This window comes from Engystomops pustulosus, chromosome 9 (genome assembly GCF_040894005.1).
Source record: "Engystomops pustulosus chromosome 9, aEngPut4.maternal, whole genome shotgun sequence".
NCBI lineage: Eukaryota > Metazoa > Chordata > Amphibia > Anura > Leptodactylidae > Engystomops > Engystomops pustulosus.
This window is the reverse complement of record NC_092419.1, coordinates 2,014,242-2,041,518: the sequence shown is the minus strand read 5'-3', so window position 1 is coordinate 2,041,518 and position 27,277 is coordinate 2,014,242. Positions and strand designations below refer to the sequence as shown.

The 27,277-nt window shown below is 54.3% G+C and overlaps 1 protein-coding gene across 3 annotated transcripts in view; it reads right to left on the bottom strand.

Moving 5' to 3' along the window:
- SLC44A4 (solute carrier family 44 member 4) overlaps nucleotides 1-27,277 on the bottom strand; it is a 62,073-nt gene that overhangs the window by 19,041 nt on the left and 15,755 nt on the right. For all 3 annotated transcript variants that reach the window (XM_072123052.1, XM_072123053.1, XM_072123055.1), the window contains 9 exons: nucleotides 24,912-24,960; nucleotides 24,397-24,470; nucleotides 7,917-7,995; nucleotides 6,590-6,689; nucleotides 6,405-6,518; nucleotides 5,804-5,864; nucleotides 5,191-5,308; nucleotides 4,956-5,039; nucleotides 3,875-3,987 (listed from right to left, as the gene is read on the bottom strand). In XM_072123052.1, coding sequence (XP_071979153.1) covers nucleotides 3,875-3,987; nucleotides 4,956-5,039; nucleotides 5,191-5,308; nucleotides 5,804-5,864; nucleotides 6,405-6,518; nucleotides 6,590-6,689; nucleotides 7,917-7,995; nucleotides 24,397-24,470; nucleotides 24,912-24,960 — 792 coding nt within the window. The remainder of the gene's footprint in view (nucleotides 1-3,874; nucleotides 3,988-4,955; nucleotides 5,040-5,190; nucleotides 5,309-5,803; nucleotides 5,865-6,404; nucleotides 6,519-6,589; nucleotides 6,690-7,916; nucleotides 7,996-24,396; nucleotides 24,471-24,911; nucleotides 24,961-27,277) is intronic.

Genomic DNA, 27,277 nt, shown 5'->3' with positions numbered 1-27,277 from the left:
AGCCACGTCATGATGTCCATGCAAGAAAGTGACTCGTTACGGGTCAAAACGGTCACCTTCTTGACTGTGTTTTGGCGAGACACTGCTTGCACAGCAAAGTCTCGCCATGCGGGCTCGTTCTTTGCCAGCTCATAATTCGACCAGAAGAGCTCTAAGCCCTCCGGCCGAACAAAGCTGACATCGAACTCCGGAGTACCATAAGGATGTATCAGGGCAAAGATGTCACTAGCCCTGAAGTTCATCTTCAGGAGGAGCTCCACCACCCTTGACCTGGGTGGGCATGCGTCACTGCCCCTCCAGCGAAGACGAACCACATTCCTACGGGCAGCTCCGGGCCCAGTTGTGGGTAAAGACCATACAGTCTCTCCCCCCCTTTTCTCTTGGAAGGCTGCCAGGCCATGCCTGTCTGTCCAGAAGGACAGATCAACATCTCTCCCCTCTACAGTGATTGACTTTTCCCCTCTCCTGAGAGCCTCCAGAAGACGCCTTTGCAAAACGCTATTCCCAGAGCCAGGAGACAAGGAGTTAACCCCACTTGCCCCAGCGGTGACACTCGCATAGCTCCTTATGGGAGCGGCCACCACTGGGGGTGCAGATGGTCCAGCACGCACACCAGGATCACCCCCCTCAGCACCATTCACCACCCCAACATTCACCACACTATGTACAATACTGCCTCGCTTCCTTGCATCACTCACACCAGCTGGGCCAGGAGGACCTGGGGTTGCCTCGGCGTCACTGGACACTGGGGGTAGAGCCACCTCCATAGCTGATACAGCCTGAGAAGAGGCAGCTCCAACCCCGATCTTACTTGTGCCCTCTGCCTCATTGGCATTAACCCCTTGTTGACCAGCTGTTTTAATGTTTGAGCACCGCTGCTCGCTAGATGCATGAGGTCTCTTTTCTTTATGAAGTCCGGACAGTCTCTTGTTACCATCTCCTGGGTCAGATGATCCAATGCAAAATAATATTTTTCCTGCACCCTTTCCTGCAGGCTGCACAGGACGCTTGGGAGGCGCCGCACTACAAGCCGCAGCAGCCCCATCACACTGCCGCTGCTTACCGGAGCAAGCAACAGCCACAGCGCTAGGGGCCACAGGAGCCACCGCCACTGCCCCTGGCACAGGGCCACCCCCCCCTCCCACTGGGGGGCAGCGCACAATACCAGGACCTGCTGGATCGCCCTCACTGTCCGGCCTTTCAGCCGATGCCTTCCCTGCACCATCCTTGCTACTACAAACAAGGCTGGTGCTCTGCGCCATGATGGAACGTGGCTTTGCACTCTCCCCGCACCCTGGCACCGAGTCCACTGCAGGATTCGTGCTGGGCTGGGTAACGGGGCCTACACGACAGGCTGGCACTGCTGCCCGCCCGGAGGGAACAGGGAGGGGACGAAACACCAGATTCACCTCCTGAGACGCCTTGGTCTTCTTGGCTCTCTTCTTTCTCTTTAGGTCGTCATCCGGGATCTCATCGCCGAAGGAGAAGTTTTGGAGGTGAACTGGGGACTCAAGCTGTCGGATCTGAGCCATTAGCGCCCCCCCCTGGCCGCTGTCATCACTTTCCTCCTCCAGGTTGGCAGAGCCGCAGCCTGATGGTAATGGCGCTTGCTCTGCAGGCAGCCTGTCGTGCGAGGCCTGCTGGTGTTGGTGCAGGCCACCAGACGGACACGGCAGGTCTTCCTCATCCTCCTCATCATCGCCATCGCCTTCATCCGCCTGGATCTGAAGCCCCTTCAGCTTTCTCAGCTTCTCCTGGCGCATCTCCTCAAATCTGGCGTCATTGTCCAACTTTTCCCTGAACGGACCACTGTGCTCCCGGATCAACCGTCGTTTTTCCTGCAGAGCGGTGACCTCGGCTTTAAGTCTGTCAATGGTGTTAAGATGATCAGACTTTTTCTTCTGTGTAGCCACCCCCGCTAGGGCCAAGGTCTCCCTTATCTCCTCCTGGAGCCTATTCATCGCCTTGCCAGCGTCCTCGTACTCACGGAGGTGCTCAGCAATCCGGGAGCCATAGATGGTAGCAGACTCCCGGGCCTTTAGGTGTCCCCATGCTTTTTGCACACCTCCGTGAGCACCCAGCTTTCCAGCTGAACCACCCAACTTTCCCGCACAGTCACTCAGCTTTCCAGGAGGAGCACTCAGGCTGATGTTACTTGCCTTGATCTTCTGTGAACCGGAGACCTTGCGGCTTCCCTGGGTCTTGGGGGTGGCAGCCGAGGTCACATCGCTGCGTCCTTGGGTTCGGGCAGATCTTCTCACCCCCTCCATGTTGGCCGGTATCTGGCTTTTCCTGCCCCCCGCCGGCCTGGTCCGAGAGGCAGAAGCCCGGGATTTGCCTGGTTCACTCATCCCAGAAAACCCACTCCCTCCCTGGGGAGGAGAGAGCAGGCCTGGGTGGATTGGTCTTCCACCAGGTGGTGCAGGAGCTCAGCAGCAACAACCACACCCGTCAGCAGTTCACAGAGGAATGAGTCAGCACGAGCTATTCTGCTGCTGGTGCAGTCACTGTGTACATACATGACATTACTTATCCTGTACTGATCCTGAGTTACATCCTGTATTATACCCCAGAGCTGCACTCACTATTCTGCTGCTGGTGCAGTCACTGTGTACATACATGACATTACTTATCCTGTACTGATCCTGAGTTACATCCTGTATTATACCCCAGAGCTGCACTCACTATTCTGCTGCTGGTGCAGTCACTGTGTACATACATGACATTACTTATCCTGTACTGATCCTGAGTTACATCCTGTATTATACCCCAGAGCTGCACTCACTATTCTGCTGCCGGTGCAGTCACTGTACATACATGACATTACTTATCCTGTACTGATCCTGAGTTACATCCTGTATTATACCCCAGAGCTGCACTCACTATTCTGCTGCTGGTGCAGTCACTGTGTACATACATGACATTACTTATCCTGTACTGATCCTGAGTTACATCCTGTATTATACTCCAGAGCTGCACTCACTATTCTGCTGCTGGTGCAGTCACTGTGTACATACATGACATTACTTATCCTGTACTGATCCTGAGTTACATCCTGTATTATACCCCAGAGCTGCACTCACTATACTGCTGCTGGTGCAGTGACTGTGTGACATTACTAATTGTGCTCACTGCTGGTTATATTCATTGATTTTAGGGCGCTGTCCCGCCGTCCCGGCGGTAGGGAGAATACTATCCTGCAATGTCCCACCTCCTGGTCTCAGCCCTAACACTCTAGAGATGCCGAGACCAGGATGCAGGACCAGCTCCTGAGCCTCTTCTCTGTTTAAAATCACCTTTCCATAGTTCCCCCGCAGTCCTGCTTACTCCTCGGGGCTCTGAGATGAGGAGGAGTAGGGGTGGGGTCACCAGAGGGGAGGAGCTACCTCCAGCTGGCCCCACCCCCTCCTGTTGTAAAATGATGGAAAGGTGCGTAAGGTTTTTTTGTTTAATAACCAGGACAGGGACCACAATACGAGGGAGGAGGGCGGCCACAATACGAGGGAGGAGGGAGGCCACAATATGAGGGAGGAGGGAGGCCACAATATGAGGGAGGAGGGAGGCGACAATATGAGGGAGGAGGGAGGCCACAATTCGAGGGAGGACTGGAGGCCATGTGAAGGGGAGGTAAATTAAAGTGGGGGAACAGATATAAATGGAGGATAAAGAGGGGGTTTTATATGGGTCCTTAGGGTACATTATTCTGTGTGGAGGCTGTTAAAGACGATAATATCTTTGGGGGTGGGGCAATGGGCGTGGTTTTGAAGGGGAGGGGCTTTTTGTCCCTCTTTCTATAACCCAATAGTCGGGAGGTAAGTTCCTCTTTTATAGGGGAGAATGAATCAGTTCGTTAGGTAGTAGTCCCTGGACTTACCGTACCCGATGACCCCTATTACACCGACAATGAGCACCCACACCAGGATTCCAGCGGTGAATCTCAGGAGGAGGAGGAAGAGGAGGCTGACGACCATCGCGATGGCCAAGGCTCTGGAACACAACATCACAGAGTGTCAGCAGCTGCGGGATCTCTCCCGATACTGGCTGCCACCGGGGAGGAGTCACACGTCAGCGGCTGCCACCGGGAAAGAGTCACCCATCAGCGGCTACCCCCGGGGAGGAGTCACACGTGAATGGCTGCCCCCGGGAGGAGTCACGCGTCAATGGCTGCCCCCGGGGAGGAGTCACGCGTCAATGACTGCCACCGGTGAGGAGTCACGCGTCAATGACTGCCACCGGTGAGGAGTCACGCGTCAATGACTGCCACCGGTGAGGAGTCACGCGTCAATGACTGCCACCGGTGAGGAGTCACGCGTCAATGACTGCCACCGGTGAGGAGTCACGCGTCAATGACTGCCACCGGTGAGGAGTCACGCGTCAATGACTGCCACCGGTGAGGAGTCACGCGTCAATGACTGCCACCGGTGAGGAGTCACGCGTCAATGACTGCCACCGGTGAGGAGTCACGCGTCAATGACTGCCACCGGTGAGGAGTCACACGTCAATGACTGCCACCGGTGAGGAGTCACACGTCAATGACTGCCACCGGTGAGGAGTCACACGTCAATGACTGCCACCGGTGAGGAGTCACACGTCAATGGCTGCCACCGGTGAGGAGTCACACGTCAATGGCTGCCACCGGTGAGGAGTCACACGTCAATGGCTGCCACCGGTGAGGAGTCACACGTCAATGACTGCCACCGGTGAGGAGTCACACGTCAATGACTGCCACCGGTGAGGAGTCACACGTCAATGGCTGCCACCGGTGAGGAGTCACACGTCAATGGCTGCCACCGGTGAGGAGTCACACGTCAATGGCTGCCACCGGGGAGGAGTCACACGTCAATGGCTGCCACCGGGGAGGAGTCACACGTCAATGGCTGCCACCGGGGAGGAGTCACACGTCAATGGCTGCCTCCGGGGAGGAGTCACATATAACGACTCCCATCATCACTCACATGAGAATCCACGACCACGATTTGGCAAAGTCCTGGAATATTCTCTTTCCGAGGTTCTGGAAGTTGAATGAATCCATTATTTGACTAAAAAAAAAAAAAAAGGCAAATGGAAAAAAGTTACGAAACCTTCATAATTGGGGAGGTCATGTGACCTACGATAGAGACACTATAACCCTGCTACATTACACAGTGTGGAGGGTACAACTTGCAGCAGCCGAGGGGGCGGGGTCATTACCTGGTCGCGTTTCCTAAAACATCCTTTGTGTCGTTTCCCGTCACGTTCCGTCCTTGATAAATAATAGAAAAATCTGATGGGATGGAAATATTCGCAGCGGGAAAACACCTGTTAAAGACTGAGACAGGAAACAAGGTGAGAAATACGGACAAGAAGACAGTCCACACCTCCGCTCACTAATGACATCATCGGGCAGCATGTGATGTCATCGGGTACCAGCTGTGTCCGGGGGTGGTAGTGGTAATATGTTGTCTAGCTGTCAGTGTATGCGGTGAGCTCCTTACTGCCCCCTAGTGGTGGCTGCAGATTGTTATATTTCTCCCCCCAGAATCCATCCTGATAAACCAGGGACATTACTCATCACTCATAGATCCGGGCACCGGGACAGTGGGATCTTCTTATATCTGTTATCCGTGGTCTCCTGCCTTCTAATATCAGCTGTTATAATTATGCTAATGATCCAGAAGGGCTTGTGCTTAAGCATGAGGCGCACAGAACCCCTTGTGTTGTAGCTTCACCGGCTGTTACACTGTCTCACCCTCAGCTGATGTAACGGAGCCCCCGGCACATGATAAAAGCACATCTCCCAGAGGAAGATTCTCTCATTACTCACATGGCTGACTGGGGACCAGGAATGTAGGACAAAGCTCCTTGGCTGCGATTTCACTCACCGCCTGAGACAGAAATCATTGAATTACACAAAAAGCTGAGACTCACATCCACGAGTTACTACGGCCCCTACAAGCCTGAAATCACTTCCTACGTCTGATACTAGAAGCTTCTCGGGGAAGGGAGGACGTGTCCCTTCAATCTGGTTTCAGGACCTTTGGAGGACCTTCAGAGGTCCTGACATGGCTCTTGTGTACATGTGTATTGAGAGCAGGATCAGATGTACGAGGATTTCATGGGTGAAGGTCCTTCTCCGTATAACATTTGGTGGATGGTTTGGGTGGCCATGGGCCCCCTAGAAGGCTTGGGCCCCAGGCTACCACCCAAACCGCCTGGGAATGCAGTCCATATGAAAATAAAAGGTTACCGCCCCCTTGGCTATTGTGACAGGTCCTCTGTAGACCCAAGACAAGAGCCGCCACCCACCTGTATTCTGCATAGAGATGAAGCCTCGAGCTGCTCTGTGATCACACACAGATGTAACCCCTTAGATGCTGCGGTTTACCACGGCATCTGAGGCTTACAACACTCGGCCTCAGACTCACCATGGTCGTCGAGGTCAGATTGAAGCCGGGCTGACAATATGGCTGAATGACACTTTTTTGGAGGGATTTGAGGTAAATGCTTGCGAAATCTTGTGGACATTCTGCTACACAGACCTGTAACAGACAGAGACATGAGGGGCAGACAGGGGGCGCTGCAGGGACACGATGGGGGGACAGGGACCTACCTGGGTGGTGGGGCATTGGAGCCCATTCATTGCGGCCGCCAGGATGCTGGTCCCGGTGATGCACTTCAGCAGGTCGTAGTACACCACGTAGGGCTTGTCCCTGCGGACAGAATACAAGGTGAGGACCGGGGGTCCCAGCGCCTCCATACAGCAGGCCCAATGTCAGGGGGAACAGAGCTGGGGCATCTAGGGCATATGGAGGGGTATTATGGATAATGGAGTCACACTGGGCCCAGATACCAAAAGGGGCCCAATTATTATGTAATGACCCCCAGGAAGGTCTGTAGTGCCCCTTTAAGGGCTCAGCTGTCCTCTGGTGACCTCAGGCCCCTGGGGGCCCCTGTACATGTATTGTATGTATTATATTCTGCTACCAAATGGTTAACCTGTATTTATTATCAAATGTATCCTTTGTAGTCACCTGGTGCAATGCGGCCCGTCCCATTGGTCGGTTACTGAGAGAATTCCAGAGGCCAAAAGTTTATAAGCACAGGACCCGGGTAGTTACCCTGCCTGTTACCCCGCGTGCCCTCAGTGTGGGGAGTTACCCTGCCTGTTACCCCGCGTGCCCTCAGTGTGGGGAGTTACCCTGCCTGTTACCCCGCGTGCCCCCAGTGTGGGGAGTTACCCTGCCTGTTACCCCGCGTGCCCCCAGTGTGGGGAGTTACCCTGCCTGTTACCCCATGTGCCCCCAGTGTGGGGAGTTACCCTGCCTGTTACCCCGCGTGCCCCCAGTGTGGGGAGTTACACATTCCAGGGGTACGTTCTGGGGGGAAGTTCAGGGTCCAAGAACAGAGTAGACTTCATCGCAGACCTCAGGTCTGTATAGACTGGAGGACTGTCATAGGGTCCCGGAGGGCTGTCATAGGGTCCCGGAGGGCTGTCATAAGGTCCCGGAGGGCTGTCATAGGGTCCCGGAGGGCTGTCATAGGGTCCCGGAGGGCTGTCATAGGGTCCCGGAGGGCTGTCATAGGGTCCCGGAGGGCTGTCATAGGGTCCCGGGGGGCTGCAATAGGGTCCCGGGGGGCTGCAATAGGGTCCCGGGGGGCTGCAATAGGGTCCCGGAGGACTGTCATAGGGTCCCGGAGGACTGTCATAGGGTCCCGGAGGACTGTCATAGGGTCCCGGAGGACTGTCATAGGGTCCCGGAGGACTGTCATAGGGTCCCGGAGGACTGTCATAGGGTCCGGGAGGACTGTCATAGGGTCCGGGAGGACTGTCATAGGGTCCCGGAGGACTGTCATAGGGTCCCGGAGGACTGTCATAGGGTCCCGGAGGACTGTCATAGGGTCCTGGAGTGTGAAGAGTTACCGGGGCTGATACTCACTTGTTCTCCCCGACACCACAATACATTCCTGTAGAATTTCGGGGATAGATCACCTGGCGGGGGTCTCCATACACCCAGGCTGGAAAACAAGGGTAGATGAAAAAACGGTTAATAACGGGAAATCGGAGGAGCCATAAATCCAAATTCTGATACTTTTCTGGTTTTCAAGAAGTAAAAACGGTTTAATACCGGGATTTCTTGTGGTTCAATGCCGCACGTGATCGCTGCTCCGCCAATTACACGGGAAAATACACGCGGAGTGCAGGGAGCAGATTCTGTGCTACGGGGCTTCATTAACCCCTCCTGTAACCCTTCCTGCAATCTTCCTTCCCGCTTATCCGCTGAATTTTTAATTCCTTCAGGTGCCCCCCCTTCATAATCGGCACCTTCCCGCTCAGCCACGGATATTACCGATCACGGGTGATTAACCGCAGCATTTAAATTCCTTCCTCCCCCAGGATCGTCCCCCTCCCCTCCATGCTCATTTCGTGGGGTGCCGATTGTTGCCATCACCATCCTGGGGTCTCATTAGTGAGAGACAGTAACATCCTGTCACACGGGCAGGATCATGCAGTCTCTGGGACAGTCTATGCATCTGCAAAGGCTGACAGTGATAATATCCTGCAGTATTATATCAATCTGATGATTCCTTGTTCATGTCCCATTATTTGACAGTTAAAAGAAAAACAAAAAAAAAGAAGTTTTTTAAAATAAAAATTAATCAATAAAAAAACAATAAAATGCCCCAATGGCCTCATTACATATAATGGAAAAAAAAAGTATCTACTCCAAAATACTAGTGGTGTAAAGTACAGCGTGTCCTGCGTGAAATAAGCCCCATTATACCTTCTGGGAGACGACGATGCAAAAACGATAGAATTTTCCCACTTGAGGTTTTATTTAGCAAAATTTATAACACGTAAGAAAAAAGATAGAAATCGCCATAATCAGTGACCCAAGGACTGATGGGAACACGTACCGTATATACGGTATATACAGTATATATCAGGCTTTATATGGTAAACAGCAAAAGAAAAAAGTCAAAAATCTATTACAGAATTCATATATTTCCTAATCTTTCTCCCCAAAAAATTAGTTCATAAATTTTGATCAATAGCGTAAAATGGCAAAAATCCTGCAAAAAATAAGCCCTCACAAGGTCATCACATAAACAGAAAGATTTTATAGCTTACTAAGAACTGTTACATATTATGGGGCAATAATGGCTCCTGCCCTTCTGTGCCCGCCGTGCGCCCAAGTAACAAGCGCCAGGAGGGCGGCACGGTGCTGGCTCTGCACTGCACCGGTAATGGCCGCTCTGATCCCCTCTTGTCTAGACTCCTGTAACTCCCGACTAATCATCTTCCACTCACTAATCTCTCTCCTCTATAATCTGTTCTCCATGCAGAGGCCAGGCTTGTCTATCAGACCAAACGCTACACGGACGCCTCCAGTCTGTCCCGGTCACTGCACTGGCTGCCTGTCTCCTTCCATACTCACTTTACTATAATAACCCTCATCCACACAGCTCTGCACAATGCTGCACCTCCCTATCTCTCTTCTCCCTATTGCCCCCTCCCCGTGCTCTTCCATCTGCCAGTGATGTTAGATTTCTCTCTACCTTAGTGCGAACCTCTCATGCAGTCTCCAGGACTTCTCCAGAGCTGCACCAATTCTCTGGAATGATCTTCAGTGGACTATAAGACTAACACCCACCCTCCAAAAGCTTCACACGTGCTCTTGAAACCCATCTCTTGCGGTGTACCCCCGATGGGATACGGAGGGTGCACCTGGACTGGTGGATGATGTTAGGCGGAAGGGGTTAAAAGGACATGTTGCACTTTAGGAGGAGGCGGCGTGCTGAGGAGCAATTTCCTCCTCCCCTTTTTTCATGCATATAAGGAGGAGCGAGTCGTCTCCTCCCTCTCTCTGGGCTGCGGCACACAGGAAGCAGCCCCCCCCCCTCCCTCCTAATTTATTGTTTTGGATATTCTGTGTTTTTATAGTTCTGAAGTCACAGTTGGTGGAAAAATGGAGATGGGAGCTTGGTACCTTGCTCGTCTGGCCGACTTGCCATCCTGCAGTCCTGAGCGGTTTTTCCCTTCGGATGGAGAGGTAACTTACAAGTGCCTGCTGTTTTGATAATTTCTGTGTTTTGGTTAATAAATGCTGTGACCGGTTTTTCCAGCAGCGAACATGAACCTCGGTCTTTAATGTTTTACGTAAGATGTTACGGGTTTATGAGAATATGGCGACGAAAAGTGGCGGGTTGTGCCATAGCTGGAGGTGGGTGAGGTTAGCATTCCACCAAGGCAGATCTATCACTAACGGCATGAAATGTCCGGCTCCTCCGCAGTCACATTCACCCCGGACCCAGGATATAAGATGCAGCTGATGGATGGTGCAAGAAACATCTTCATTTATTATATTATTGTATTCTGTTACCTTATAAAGAATAATAATACAAACTCTTATACCTCATGTCCCCCCCCCTCATCCTCATAGACTGTAAGCTCTTGTGTCCTCCTCTCATCCTCATAGACTGTAAGCTCTTGTGTCCTCCCCTCATCCTCATAGACTGTAAGCTCTTGTGTCACCCCCTCATCCTCATAGACTGTAAGCTCTTGTGTCACCCCCTCATCCTCATAGACTGTAAGCTCTTGTGTCTCCCTCATCCTCATAGACTGTAAGCTCTTGTGTCCTCCCCTCATCCTCATAGACTGTAAGTTCTTGTGTCCCCCTCTCATCCTCATAGACTGTAAGCTCTTGTTTCCCCCCCCTCATCCTCATAGACTGTAAGCTCTTGTGTCCTCACCTCATCCTCATAGAATGTAAGCTCTTGTGTCACCCCCTCATCCTCATAGACTGTAAGCTCTTGTGTCACCCCCTCATCCTCATAGACTGTAAGCTCTTGTGTCCTCCCTCATCCTCATAGACTGTAAGCTCTTGTGTCACCCCTCATCCTCATAGACTGTAAGCTCTTGTGTCACCCCTCATCCTCATAGACTGTAAGCTCTTGTGTCCTCCCTCATCCTCATAGACTGTAAGCTCTTGTGTCACCCCTCATCCTCATAGACTGTAAGCTCTTGTGTCCCCCCCTCATCCTCATAGACTGTAAGCTCTTGTGTCCCCCCCCCCCTCATCCTCATAGACTGTAAGCTCTTGTGTCCTCCTCTCATCCTCATAGACTGTAAGCTCTTGTGTCCTCCCCTCATCCTCATAGACTGTAAGCTCTTGTGTCCCCCCTCATCCTCATAGACTGTAAGCTCTTGTGTCACCCCCTCATCCTCATAGACTGTAAGCTCTTGTGTCACCTCCTCATCCTCATAGACTGTAAGCTCTTGTGTCACCCCTCATCCTCATAGACTGTAAGCTCTTGTGTCACCCCTCATCCTCATAGACTGTAAGCTCTTGTGTCACCCCTCATCCTCATAGACTGTAAGCTCTTGTGTCACCCCTCATCCTCATAGACTGTAAGCTCTTGTGTCACCCCTCATCCTCATAGACTGTAAGCTCTTGTGTCACCCCTCATCCTCATAGACTGTAAGCTCTTGTGTCACCCCTCATCCTCATAGACTGTAAGCTCTTGTGTCCTCCCTCATCCTCATAGACTGTAAGCTCTTGTGTCACCCCTCATCCTCATAGACTGTAAGCTCTTGTGTCCCCCCCTCATCCTCATAGACTGTAAGCTCTTGTGTCCCCCCCCCCCTCATCCTCATAGACTGTAAGCTCTTGTGTCCTCCTCTCATCCTCATAGACTGTAAGCTCTTGTGTCCTCCCCTCATCCTCATAGACTGTAAGCTCTTGTGTCCCCTCTCATCCTCATAGACTGTAAGCTCTTGTGTCTCCCCCTCATCCTCATAAACTGTAAGCTCTTGTGTCACCCCTCATCCTCATAGACTGTAAGCTCTTGTATCTCCCCCTCATCCTCATAGACTGTAAGCTCTTGTGTCACCCCCTCATCCTCATAGACTGTAAGCTCTTGTGTCACCCCCTCATCCTCATAGACTGTAAGCTCTTGTGTCACCCCCTCATCCTCATAGACTGTAAGCTCTTGTGTCCTCCCCTCATCCTCATAGACTGTAAGCTCTTGTGTCACCCCCTCATCCTCATAGACTGTAAGCTCTTGTGTCCCCCCTCATCCTCATAGACTGTAAGCTCTTGTGTCACCCCCTCATCCTCATAGACTGTAAGCTCTTGTGTCACCTCCTCATCCTCATAGACTGTAAGCTCTTGTGTCACCCCTCATCCTCATAGACTGTAAGCTCTTGTGTCACCCCTCATCCTCATAGACTGTAAGCTCTTGTGTCACCCCTCATCCTCATAGACTGTAAGCTCTTGTGTCACCCCCTCATCCTCATAGACTGTAAGCTCTTGTGTCCTCCCCTCATCCTCATAGACTGTAAGCTCTTGTGTCTCCCCTCATCCTCATAGACTGTAAGCTCTTGTGTCTCCCCTCATCCTCATAGGCTGTAAGCTCTTGTGTCCCCCCTCATCCTCATAGACTGTAAGCTCTTGTGTCCTCCTCATCCTCATAGACTGTAAGCTCTTGTGTCCTCCCCTCATCCTCATAGACTGTAAGCTCTTGTGTCACCCCCTCATCCTCATAGACTGTAAGCTCTTGTGTCACCCCCTCATCCTCATAGACTGTAAGCTCTTGTGTCCCCCCTCATCCTCATAGACTGTAAGCTCTTGTGTCCCCCCTCATCCTCATAGACTGTAACCTCTTGTGTCACCCCCTCATCCTCATAGACTGTAAGCTCTTGTGTCCTCCCCTCATCCTCATAGACTGTAAGCTCTTGTGTCTCCCCCTCATCCTCATAGACTGTAAGCTCTTGTGTCACCCCCTCATCCTCATAGACTGTAAGCTCTTGTGTCCCCTCTCATCCTCATAGACTGTAAGCTCTTGTGTCTCCCCCTCATCCTCATAAACTGTAAGCTCTTGTGTCACCCCTCATCCTCATAGACTGTAAGCTCTTGTATCTCCCCCTCATCCTCATAGACTGTAAGCTCTTGTGTCCTCCCTCATCCTCATAGACTGTAAGCTCTTGTATCTCCCCCTCATCCTCATAGACTGTAAGCTCTTGTGTCACTCCCTCATCCTCATAGACTGTAAGCTCTTGTGTCACCCCTCATCCTCATAGACTGTAAGCTCTTGTGTCCCCCCCCTCATCCTCATAGACTGTAAGCTCTTGTGTCCCCCCCCCCTCATCCTCATAGACTGTAAGCTCTTGTGTCACCTCCTCATCCTCATAGACTGTAAGCTCTTGTGTCACCCCTCATCCTCATAGACTGTAAGCTCTTGTGTCACCCCTCATCCTCATAGACTGTAAGCTCTTGTGTCACTCCCTCATCCTCATAGACTGTAAGCTCTTGTGTCCCCCCCCCTCATCCTCATAGACTGTAAGCTCTTGTGTCCCCCCCCCTCATCCTCATAGACTGTAAGCTCTTGTGTCCCCCCCCCCTCATCCTCATAGACTGTAAGCTCTTGTGTCACCCCCTCATCCTCATAGACTGTAAGCTCTTGTGTCCTCACCTCATCCTCATAGAATGTAAGCTCTTGTGTCACCCCCTCATCCTCATAGACTGTAAGCTCTTGTGTCACCCCTCATCCTCATAGACTGTAAGCTCCTGTGTCACCCCCTCATCCTCAGACTGTAAGCTCTTGTGTCACCTCCTCATCCTCATAGACTGTAAGCTCTTGTGTCACCCCCTCATCCTCATAGACTGTAAGCTCTTGTGTCACCCCCTCATCCTCATAGACTGTAAGCTCTTGTGTCACCCCCTCATCCTCATAGACTGTAAGCTCTTGTGTCCTCCCCTCTTCCTCATAGACTGTAAGCTCTTGTGTCCTCCCCTCATCCTCATAGACTGTAAGCTCTTGTGTCCTCCCCCTCATCCTCATAGACTGTAAGCTCTTGTGTCACCCCCTCATCCTCATAGACTGTAAGCTTTTGTGTCCCCCCTCATCCTCATAGACTGTAAGCTCTTGTGTCCCCCCTCATCCTCATAGACTGTAAGCTCTTGTGTCACCTCCTCATCCTCATAGACTGTAAGCTCTTGTGTCACCCCCCTCATCCTCATAGACTGTAAGCTCTTGTGTCACCCCCTCATCCTCATAGACTGTAAGCTCTTGTGTCACCCCCCTCATCCTCATAGACTGTAAGCTCTTGTGTCACCCCCTCATCCTCATAGACTGTAAGCTCTTGTGTCCCCCTCATCCTCATAGACTGTAAGCTCTTGTGTCTCCCCTCATCCTCATAGACTGTAAGCTCTTGTGTCACCCCCTCATCCTCATAGACTGTAAGCTCTTGTGTCACCCCCTCATCCTCATAGACTGTAAGCTCTTGTGTCACCCCCTCATCCTCATAGACTGTAAGCTCTTGTGTCACCCCCTCATCCTCATAGACTGTAAGCTCTTGTGTCCCCCCTCATCCTCATAGACTGTAAGCTCTTGTGTCCCCCCCTCATCCTCATAGACTGTAAGCTCTTGTGTCTCCCCCTCATCCTCATAGACTGTAAGCTCTTGTGTCCTCCTCATCCTCATAGACTGTAAGCTCTTGTGTCACCCCCTCATCCTCATAGACTGTAAGCTCTTGTGTCCCCCCTCATCCTCATAGACTGTAAGCTCTTGTGTCACCCCCTCATCCTCATAGACTGTAAGCTCTTGTGTCACCCCCTCATCCTCATAGACTGTAAGCTCTTGTGTCCCTCCTCATCCTCATAGACTGTAAGCTCTTGTGTCTCCCCTCATCCTCATAGACTGTAAGCTCTTGTGCCCCCCTCATCCTCATAGACTGTAAGCTCTTGTGTCTTCCCCTCATCCTCATAGACTGTAAGCTCTTGTGTCCCCCCTCATCCTCATAGACTGTAAGCTCTTGTGTCACCCCTCATCCTCATAGACTGTAAGCTCCTGTGTCACCCCTCATCCTCATAGACTGTAAGCTCTTGTGTCACCCCCTCATCCTCATAGACTGTAAGCTCTTGTGTCTCCCCTCATCCTCATAGACTGTAAGCTCTTGTGTCTCCCCTCATCCTCATAGACTGTAAGCTCTTGTGTCACCCCTCATCCTCATAGACTGTAAGCTCTTGTGTCCCCCCTCATCCTCATAGACTGTAAGCTCTTGAGTCACCCCCTCATCCTCACAGACTGTAAGCTCTTGTGTCCCCCTCATCCTCATAGACTGTAAGCTCTTGTGTCACCCCTCATCCTCATAGACTGTAAGCTCTTGAGTCACCCCCTCATCCTCACAGACTGTAAGCTCTTGTGTCTCCTCATCCTCATAGACTGTAAGCTCTTGTGTCACCCCCCTCATCCTCATAGACTGTAAGCTCTTGTGTCCCCCCCCTCATCCTCATAGACTGTAAGCTCTTGTGTCCCCCTCATCCTCATAGACTGTAAGCTCTTGTGTCACTCCCTCATCCTCATAGACTGTAAGCTCTTGTGTCCCCCCCCTCATCCTCATAGACTGTAAGCTCTTGTGTCACCCCCCTCATCCTCATAGACTGTAAGCTCTTGTGTCCCCCTCATCCTCATAGACTGTAAGCTCTTGTGTCACTCCCTCATCCTCATAGACTGTAAGCTCTTGTGTCCCCCCCCTCATCCTCATAGACTGTAAGCTCTTGTGTCACCCCCCTCATCCTCATAGACTGTAAGCTCTTGTGTCACACCCTCATCCTCATAGACTGTAAGCTCTTGTGTCCTCCCCTCATCCTCATAGACTGTAAGCTCTTGTGTCCCCCCTCATCGTCATAGACTGTTAGCTCTTGTGTCACCCCTCATCCTCATAGACTGTAAGCTCTTGTGTCCTCCCCTCATCCTCATAGACTGTAAGCTCTTGTGTCCCCCCCCTCATCCTCATAGACTGTAAGCTCTTGTGTCACCCCCTCATCCTCATAGACTGTAAGCTCTTGTGTCCTCCCCTCATCCTCATAGACTGTTAGCTCTTGTGTCACCCCTCATCCTCATAGACTGTAAGCTCTTGTGTCCTCCCCTCATCCTCATAGACTGTAAGCTCTTGTGTCCCCCCCCCTCATCCTCATAGACTGTAAGCTCTTGTGTCACCCCCTCATCCTCATAGACTGTAAGCTCTTGTGTCACCCTCATCCTCATAGACTGTAAGCTCTTGTGTCCCCCCTCATCCTCATAGACTGTAAGCTCTTGTGTCCCCCTCATCCTCATAGAGTGTAAGCTCTTGTGTCCTCCCCTCATCCTCATAGACTGTAAGCTCTTGTGTCCCCCCTCATCCTCATAGACTGTAAGCTCTTGTGTCCCCCCTCATCCTCATAGACTGTAAGCTCTTGTGTCCCCCCTCATCCTCATAGACTGTAAGCTCTTGTGTCACCCCCTCATCCTCATAGACTGTAAGCTCTTGTGTCCCCCCTCATACTCATAGACTGTAAGCTCTTGTGTCCCCCCTCATCCTCATAGACTGTAAGCTCTTGTGTCCCCCCTCATCCTCATAGACTGTAAGCTCTTGTGTCCCCCCCTCATCCTCATAGACTGTAAGCTCTTGTGTCCCCCCCTCATCCTCATAGACTGTAAGCTCTTGTGTCCTCCCCTCATCCTCATAGACTGTAAGCTCTTGTGTCTCCCTCATCCTCATAGACTGTAAGCTCTTGTGTCCCCCCTCATCCTCATAGACTGTAAGCTCTTGTGTCCCCCCTCATCCTCATAGACTGTAAGCTCTTGTGTCACCCCCTCATCCTCATAGACTGTAAGCTCTTGTGTCACCCCCTCATCCTCATAGACTGTAAGCTCTTGTGTCCCCCCTCCTTGTCTTCTATGTCCTCATGTCACACGGCAGCAGTAAATGTAGAGGTGAGAACCTACGAGCGCGCGGCCGGGCTGTGCAGGGGCTCAGGAGACCCCGGGCCATTCTGGAGATCAAGGTTAAGAAATCTGCATAAACAGACCATGAGGAGGCGGCTACGCTTAGAAAGACAAATTATACGACCCTCCTCTTAAAGGGATACTGGACAATTAGAAATACAGACGTGTCCATATTGTTACAGATCCTCATCCGGACATTTAGGACCTCCCCCAGCGGGGCCTGACCGCTCTCCGGGGGCTGGGGGAAGCCGGGGTCCTAGATTGTGGCCTAGCGACTTCATAACCTCCCTTGTCCAACCAGCTGCCTCCTACCATCTCAGTAACACCGCATACAATTGGCCATTGAGATTAACCCTTGCCTCCCAGGCAGAGACTTAAGGCTGCCTTCAGGGCGAATGACCTCCTAGTGATCCGTCCCACCAGGCTCCTCCTGACAACACCACCCTAACCCTGTGCATTGGCAGGGGTGTTGCAGATCCACCCAGATCCTCTGTAAGGACCCTCAAAGCTCTGCAGGTAAGTCCCAGGTCCTGAGAGGTTATAGGACCGCAGAGATACAGCGCCCTCCTCGCTGGACAATGCGTGGCCCGGCCTGCCGTGGTACTATAGCAGATTTTGGAATGTCTTTGGTAACCCCCACGGCCGCCATCTTGTTTAGCTTTTCCCTGTCTATTTTTATATTCAATGAGGCTGCAGGAGGCTTCAAAATTACCCTCCACCTCGAAGACAAAATGTGCCCCCCCCCCCCCCATCGTCCTCCAGTGCAGGGGGCGTGTCTGTGACTCACAGAGAAGCTAAACAGAGTAGTGATGGGAATTCCGGCTCTTCTTAGTGATCCGGCTCATTAGGCTCAGCTCCCCAAGTAGAGCCGGCTCTTCTGGCTCCTGAACGCTCCCTGTTAAAAATATAATAGGGAGCCGGAGGACAGTCAGTCACCCCACACCACTACACTTTTAACCTGATTTTATCGGGTTAAAGGGGGCGTGGTAAGCCAGTTAGGGGTGGGGTTTAGTGAGCATGGGGTCATTGATGGGAGCCGGCTCTTTGTGACGCTTCATGCACGAATGACCCATCACTAAAACAGAGGCACCAGGAGTGGAACAAAGGGGGGCGCCATTTATATGGGGAGACACGTCCGGTGCATAAGGGCGCCATCTATATGGGGAGACACGTCCGGTGCACAAGGGCGCCATCTATATGGGGAGACACGTCCGGTGCATAAGGGCGCCATCTATATGGGGAGACACGTCCGGTGCACAAGGGCGCCATCTATATGGGGAGACACGTCCGGTGCACAAGGGCGCCATCTATATGGGGAGACACGTCCGGTGCACAAGGGCGCCATCTATACGGGGAGACACGTCCGGTGCACAAGGGCGCTATCTATATGGGGAGACACGTCCGGTGCACAAGGGCGCCATCTATATGGGGAGACACGTCCGGTGCACAAGGGCGCCATCTATATGGGGAGACACGTCTGGTATATAAGGGCGTCATCTTTATGGGGAGACACGTCCGGTGCACAAGGGCGCCATCTATATGGGGAGACACGTCCGGTGCACAAGGGCGCCATCTCTATGGGGAGACACGTCCGGTGCACAAGGGCGCCATCTCTATGGGGAGACACGTCCGGTGCACAAGGGCGCCATCTATATGGGGAGACACGTCCGGTGCACAAGGGCGCCATCTATATGGGGAGACACGTATGGTACATAAGGGCGCCATCTATATGGGGAGACACGTCCGGTGCACAAGGGCGCCATCTATATGGGGAGACACGTCCGGTGCACAAGGGCGCCATCTATATGGGGAGACACGTCCAGTGCACAAGGGCGCCATCTATATGGGGAGACACGTCCGGTGCACAAGGGCGCCATCTATATGGGGAGACACGTCCTGTGCACAAGGGCGCCATCTGTATGGGGAGACACGTCCGGTACACAAGGGCGCCATCTATATGGGGAGACACGTCCGGTGCACAAGGGCACCATCTATATGGGGAGACACGTATGGTACATAAGGGCGCCATCTATATGGGGAGACACGTCCGGTGCACAAGGGCGCCATCTATATGGGGAGACACGTCCGGTGCACAAGGGCGCCATCTATATGGGGAGACACGTCCAGTGCACAAGGGCGCCATCTATATGGGGAGACACGTCCGGTGCACAAGGGCGCCATCTACACGGGGAGACACGTCCAGTGCACAAGGGCGCCATCTACACGGGGAGACACGTCCGGTGCACAAGGGCGCCATCTATATGGGGAGACACGTATAGTACATAAAGTACTTTTTGCGGCTCTCCTGTTGGCTGGTGATCACCTGCGCCCGGGCCTGTCACGGCTCCCTGTGACTCCTCTGTACAGAAGTGCGAGGACATTAGGCGATATCTCGGCTCCTGCAGATAATCTTATCTCCCGCTGATAACGCGGCTGCGGCGACCATTTTTCTCTCAGCTTTGTAATTGGCTGCAGTCAGTTTCCAGGGATCGGCGCTGATATCACTGATCCCGTAATGACCTTCTCTGTGCAATAATACTAGGGGCAGTGCAGCCGCTAGTACCTGGGAGCCGTGCACCCGCTAATACCTGGGGGCTGCCGCGCACCCGCTCGTACCTGGGGGCTGCCGCGCACCCGCTCGTACCTGGGGGCTGCCGCGCACCCGCTCGTACCTGGGGGCTGCCGCGCACCCGCTCGTACCTGGGACGTGCAGAGCCGTGGACGATGTCCTCAGGTGTAAGTAGAAGCTCATACTCCCCATGTTATGACCCTCATCCCCGGGACACACAACAAGCCCTCGGGGCCCCATGTTATGACCCTCATCCCCTGGGACACACAACAAGCCCTCGGGGCCCCATGTTATGACCCTCATCCCCCGGGACACACAACAAGCCCTCGGGGCCCCATGTTATGACCCTCATCCCCCGGGACACACGACAAGCCCTCGGGGCCCCATGTTATGACCCTCATCCCCTGGGACACACGACAAGCCCTCGGGGCCCCATGTTATGACCCTCATCCCCTGGGACACACAACAAGCCCTCGGGGCCCCATGTTATGACCCTCATCCCCCGGGACACACAACAAGCCCTCGGGGCCCCATGTTATGACCCTCATCCCCCGGGACACACGACAAGCCCTCGGGGCCCCATGTTATGACCCTCGGGACACACGATAAGTCCTTGGGGCCCCATGTTATGACCCTCATCCCCCGGGACACACGACAAGCCCTCGGGGCCCCATGTTATGACCCTCATCCCCGGGACAAACGACAAGCCCTCGGGGCCCCATGTTATGACCCTCATCCCACAGGGACACACGACAAGCCCTCGGGGCCCCATGTTATGACCCTCATCCCCCGGGACACACAACAAGCCCTCGGGGCCCCATGTTATGACCCTCATCCCCCGGGACACACGACAAGCCCTCGGGGCCCCATGTTATGACCCTCATCCCCCGGGACACACGATAAGCCCTCGGGGCCCCGTGATATGACCCTCATCCCCCGGGACACACGACAAGCCCTCGGGGCCCCATGTTATGACCCTCATCCCCCGGGACACACGACAAGCCCTCGGGGCCCCATGTTATGACCCTCATCCCCCGGGACACACGACAAGCCCTCGGGGCCCCATGTTATGACCCTCATCCCCCGGGACACACGACAAGCCCTCGGGGCCCCATGTTATGACCCTCATCCCCCGGGACACACGACAAGCCCTCGGGGCCCCATGTTATGACCCTCGGGACACACGATAAGTCCTTGGGGCCCCATGTTATGTCCCTCATCCCCCGGGACACACGACAAGCCCTCGGGGCCCCATGTTATGACCCTCATCCCCGGGACAAACCACAAGCCCTCGGGGCCCCATGTTATGACCCTCATCCCACAGGGACACACGACAAGCCCTCGGGGCCCCATGTTATGACCCTCATCCCCCGGGACACACGACAAGCCCTCGGGGCCCCATGTTATGACCCTCATCCCCCGGGACACACGACAAGCCCTCGGGGCCCCATGTTATGACCCTCATCCCCCGGGACACACGACAAGCCCTCGGGGCCCCATGTTATGACCCTCATCCCCGGGACACACAACAAGCCCTCGGGGCCCCATGTTATGACCCTCATCCCCCGGGACACACAACAAGCCCTCGGGGCCCCATGTTATGACCCTCATCCCCGGGACACACAACAAGCCCTCGGGGCCCCATGTTATGACCCTCATCCCCCGGGACACACAACAAGCCCTCGGGGCCCCATGTTATGACCCTCATCCCCCGGGACACACGACAAGCCCTCGGGGCCCCATGTTATGACCCTCATCCCCTGGGACACACGACAAGCCCTCGGGGCCCCATGTTATGACCCTCATCCCCTGGGACACACAACAAGCCCTCGGGGCCCCATGTTATGACCCTCATCCCCCGGGACACACAACAAGCCCTCGGGGCCCCATGTTATGACCCTCATCCCCCGGGACACACGACAAGCCCTCGGGGCCCCATGTTATGACCCTCATCCCCTGGGACACACGACAAGCCCTCGGGGCCCCATGTTATGACCCTCATCCCCTGGGACACACAACAAGCCCTCGGGGCCCCATGTTATGACCCTCATCCCCCGGGACACACAACAAGCCCTCGGGGCCCCATGTTATGACCCTCATCCCCCGGGACACACGACAAGCCCTCGGGGCCCCATGTTATGACCCTCGGGACACACGATAAGTCCTTGGGGCCCCATGTTATGACCCTCATCCCCCGGGACACACGACAAGCCCTCGGGGCCCCATGTTATGACCCTCATCCCCGGGACAAACGACAAGCCCTCGGGGCCCCATGTTATGACCCTCATCCCACAGGGACACACGACAAGCCCTCGGGGCCCCATGTTATGACCCTCATCCCCCGGGACACACAACAAGCCCTCGGGGCCCCATGTTATGACCCTCATCCCCCGGGACACACGACAAGCCCTCGGGGCCCCATGTTATGACCCTCATCCCCCGGGACACACGATAAGCCCTCGGGGCCCCGTGATATGACCCTCATCCCCCGGGACACACGACAAGCCCTCGGGGCCCCATGTTATGACCCTCATCCCCCGGGACACACGACAAGCCCTCGGGGCCCCATGTTATGACCCTCATCCCCCGGGACACACGACAAGCCCTCGGGGCCCCATGTTATGACCCTCATCCCCCGGGACACACGACAAGCCCTCGGGGCCCCATGTTATGACCCTCGGGACACACGATAAGTCCTTGGGGCCCCATGTTATGTCCCTCATCCCCCGGGACACACGACAAGCCCTCGGGGCCCCATGTTATGACCCTCATCCCCGGGACAAACCACAAGCCCTCGGGGCCCCATGTTATGACCCTCATCCCACAGGGACACACGACAAGCCCTCGGGGCCCCATGTTATGACCCTCATCCCCCGGGACACACGACAAGCCCTCGGGGCCCCATGTTATGACCCTCATCCCCCGGGACACACGACAAGCCCTCGGGGCCCCATGTTATGACCCTCATCCCCCGGGACACACGACAAGCCCTCGGGGCCCCATGTTATGACCCTCATCCCCGGGACACACAACAAGCCCTCGGGGCCCCATGTTATGACCCTCATCCCCCGGGACACACAACAAGCCCTCGGGGCCCCATGTTATGACCCTCATCCCCCGGGACACACGACAAGCCCTCGGGGCCCCATGTTATGACCCTCATCCCCCGGGACACACGACAAGCCCTCGGGGCCCCATGTTATGACCCTCATCCCCTGGGACACATGACAAGCCCTCGGGGCCCCATGTTATGACCCTCATCCCCCGGGACACACGACAAGCCCTCGGGGCCCCATGTTATGACCCTCATCCCCCGGGACACACGACAAGCCCTCGGGGCCCCATGTTATGACCCTCGGGACACACGATAAGTCCTTGGGGCCCCATGTTATGTCCCTCATCCCCCGGGACACACGACAAGCCCTCGGGGCCCCATGTTATGACCCTCATCCCCGGGACAAACGACAAGCCCTCGGGGCCCCATGTTATGACCCTCATCCCACAGGGACACACGACAAGCCCTCGGGGCCCCATGTTATGACCCTCATCCCCCGGGACACACGACAAGCCCTCGGGGCCCCGTGATATGACCCTCATCCCCCGGGACACACGACAAGCCCTCGGGGCCCCATGTTATGACCCTCATCCCCCGGGACACACGACAAGCCCTCGGGGCCCCATGTTATGACCCTCATCCCACAGGGACACACACGACAAGCCCTCGGGGCCCCATGTTATGACCCTCATCCCCGGGACAAACGACAAGCCCTCGGGGCCCCATGTTATGACCCTCATCCCACAGGGACACACGACAAGCCCTCGGGGCCCCATGTTATGACCCTCATCCCCCGGGACACACGACAAGCCCTCGGGGCCCCGTGATATGACCCTCATCCCCCGGGACACACGACAAGCCCTCGGGGCCCCATGTTATGACCCTCATCCCCCGGGACACACGACAAGCCCTCGGGGCCCCATGTTATGACCCTCATCCCCCGGGACACACGACAAGCCCTCGGGGCCCCATGTTATGACCCTCATCCCACAGGGACACACACGACAAGCCCTCGGGGCCCCATGTTATGACCCTCATCCCCGGGACAAACGACAAGCCCTCGGGGCCCCATGTTATGACCCTCATCCCACAGGGACACACGACAAGCCCTCGGGGCCCCATGTTATGACCCTCATCCCCCGGGACACACGACAAGCCCTCGGGGCCCCGTGATATGACCCTCATCCCCCGGGACACACGACAAGCCCTCGGGGCCCCATGTTATGACCCTCATCCCCCGGGACACACGACAAGCCCTCGGGGCCCCATGTTATGACCCTCATCCCCCGGGACACACGACAAGCCCTCGGGGCCCCATGTTATGACCCTCATCCCCCGGGACACACGACAAGCCCTCGGGGCCCCGGGTCTCTGCTTCGGCTCCTGGTGCCCCGCCGGTGGCCGTGGATCCCGAGCCGCACATCCTCCATCACAGGTTTTCTCACGTCCTTTTTATAACATTTTAAAGACAAATTCCTGAAAACTATGTCATGGGTGTAAACGCCCCCAAGGTCAGACTTGGGGAATTGTTACAGGTTTTTCTTGCAGACTCTGCACAGAAGGCTCAGAATAGTAAATGTGAACCTCCTACAGCACCCAAGGGTATTAAAGGGAACCTGTCACCACATATTTCACATATAGAGCCAGTGACAGGTTCCCATAGAGACCTAATACCTAGGCGCCGCCCTTCTTTTACCTAAAAATTGTTTCCCCATAAAATCAACTTTGTTATCTTACCTGGCATCCAGCCAGATCCAACAGCGACTCCTCCACATGCCCCATGCCTCCTCCTCACCAGTCACAACTTCATGTCATGTGACCAGGGTGATGTCATCTAAGGACCATTACCTACTAACGTTTGCTGTGATTTCATGTGATCAGATATATACATGGGGTTGATTTTGCAAATGTTAGTGGATTAAGGACCTTAGATGACATCACGCTTTTCACATGACATGAGCGCACAGGACGTGGGACATAACGCTGACCCCCACATGTAAATATTTATGATTTTTACACTTACCCAGAATTCCAACAGCGATGTATCCCAGAATGAAGGCCATGAAGAGGATGCAGCAGATGATGTCAGTGCAGCTCCTATGGAGACAGTCAGCAAGACAAGAGTCACACAGGAGACCATGGGCGGTGCGGACCCCCACAAGCTCTGGAGCCCGAGGGGATTGATTGCTTTTTGGTTAATAAGGAGAATATAAGCGGCTTTAATAATGAAAATGTAGAGAGCGTAGCCCGGGGGCGTGTCCTACTGAGGGTCACAGTATCCAATCAGAAACCTGTTACAACAAATACTCAGAGCTGAGGGGAGGGGCTGTAAAGACCAAGTACAACAGAGGAACCCCCCCCCCAATAATCCAGAAGTCACAGTCCTGCTGCTACTAACAACACATAGAGCAATGATGACACATCACTCCAGGTCTACGTGGTTGTATTTGCTGACAGGTTCCCTTTATAGCATAATAACTATAAATAAATGTGACATTTCTGTGACGTCCGAGGCCATTCTATGAGATTTTTACGCACCTATTTTTGATTGGTCCATTGAATTTCGGGTCATATTTTGCCGGTTCACCTACAACGAGAAGAAAGTCATGTTAACAGGTTAATAAAATACCAGACACATGGGCTCGGTGCCTCCCCGGCAGTATAATCGCACCTCTTATCAGTAATTACCCGTTTACAGCCGCCATGTGTCACATCCCCGGCCGCTGCGGCACAGCTTGTACTTTCCTCAGGTATTTGTGAAGGTGCGGCTGAGGAGGCGACTAACAACCCTCTATCGTACCCGTTATTTTAGCCCAACCCTCTATCGTACCCGTTATTTTAGCTCAACCCCTTATTGTACCCGTTATTTTCTAGCCCAACCCTCTACTGTATCCGCTATTTTTTTAAGTCCAGCTCTTATGATACAATAGAGGGCAGGAGTAAAAAATATTAGTACCAGGTATTTTTGAGTTGCAACATCCCCCACCGGGGCCTTTTCTTGGGGCCTGGAGGAAGCCGGGGCCCGGGATACCGGAGTGGCTGGCAGTTGCGGCCTATGGCACGCTGTGGTCCTGGTGCTTGGTATGGGGACCGGAGGGCTGATGTCACGGTGCTTGGTATGGGGACCGGAGGGCTGATGTCACGGTGCTCGGTATGGGGACCGGAGGGCTGATGTCACGGTGCATGGTGTGGGGACCGGAGGGCTGATGTCACGGTGCATGGTGTGGGGACCGGAGGGCTGATGTCACGGTGCTCGGTATGGGGACCGGAGGGCTGATGTCACGGTGCTCGGAATGGGGACCGGAGGGCTGATGTCACGGTGCTTGGTATGGGGACCGGAGGGCTGATGTCACGGTGCTTGGTATGGGGACCGGAGGGCTGATGTCACGGTGCTTGGTATGGGGACCTGAGGGCTGATGTCACGGTGCTCGGTATGGGGAGCGGAGGGCTGAGGTCACGGTGCTTGGTATGGGGGCCGGAGGGCTGATGTCACGGTGCTCGGTATGGGGAGCGGAGGGCTGAGGTCACGGTGCTTGGTATGGGGGCCGGAGGGCTGGTGTCACGGTGCTTGGTATGGGGACCGGAGGGCTGATGTCACGGTGCTCGGTATAGGGACCGGAGGACTGATGTCACGGTGCTTGGTATGGGGAGCGGAGGGCTGATGTCACGGTGCTTGGTATGGGGACCGGAGGGCTGATGTCACGGTGCTTGGTATGGGGGCCGGAGGGCTGATGTCACGGTGCTTGGTATGGGGACCTGAGGGCTGATGTCACGGTGCTCGGTATGGGGAGCGGAGGGCTGAGGTCACGGTGCTTGGTATGGGGGCCGGAGGGCTGATGTCACGGTGCTCGGTATGGGGAGCGGAGGGCTGAGGTCACGGTGCTTGGTATGGGGGCCGGAGGGCTGTCCTACAGCCTGGCAGCTCTCCAGCAGGTGGTGTGTGCAGGAAATATGGAGGGAGAGGCTGATGCACTGGTTCTCTCCGGGGAAACCCCTGAGTGTCTGTAGGATGAGTCCCTGGGTAATGGATGGGGAGCCCGTGGTGGTGACAGCCATATCCAGGGATCAGACGGAGGCAACGTTGTGTAAATCAACTCACGGTTCTTTATTGAAGTACAGGTCCTGGGATTGGGTTCTGTGTCAGTACTGAAGGTGCACCCTATCTCTGTACACTCTCAGACTCCTGAAGTCTGGGCTAGACCTGGGGCAAGACCATGTGCTCCCCCTGGTCAGGTGGTGGCTCCTCTCCAATCACACTCCAGCTTACAATCCAACCAACTCATTGGTCAATAACTTACACACATTTAACCATTGCCTGTCCAGGCAGAGGCTACAGCTGCTATTATGTAATGACCGGGCTCTGGAACCTTCCTGGAGGGTTCGTGACTCTCCCTAACAGCTCCTGACCTGGAGAGGGCGCTATTCACAGCTACCAGCCTCCCTGTGCATTGGCCGGGGCGTTGCAGAGTCCTGCCCCCAAATTGTGGTAAGTATTTTACCAATTCTCTGCACCCTATGTTGGTGCCGTATTGGGTCTGAGCTCGTCTGAAATCCCCGCCAGAAGGACCTTCAAAATAATGTGACAAAGAAGCATCCGGGTCATCACTATAAAATGTACCAGGACCGGCAGTACAAGTGTCACTTCCCTGTAGCACCCCCTCAGGGCACATAAGGAATTACATTACAGGGTCCTCCAGTGAGCAGCCGCTTGTCCCCCCGGAGGACCAGTGATATGGGAAACCCCTGGAGTATAAGGAACCACAGATTTTCCACCGCTCCCCCTCCCCCGCCGTTCCCCCTCCCCCGCACTTGATTTCTGCCTTTGTAAACTAGATAAAGGCTAAATATACATTTCCGTGTTTGCACATTGTGTATAATGTGGGTGCGGAGAGCGAGACGTCAAG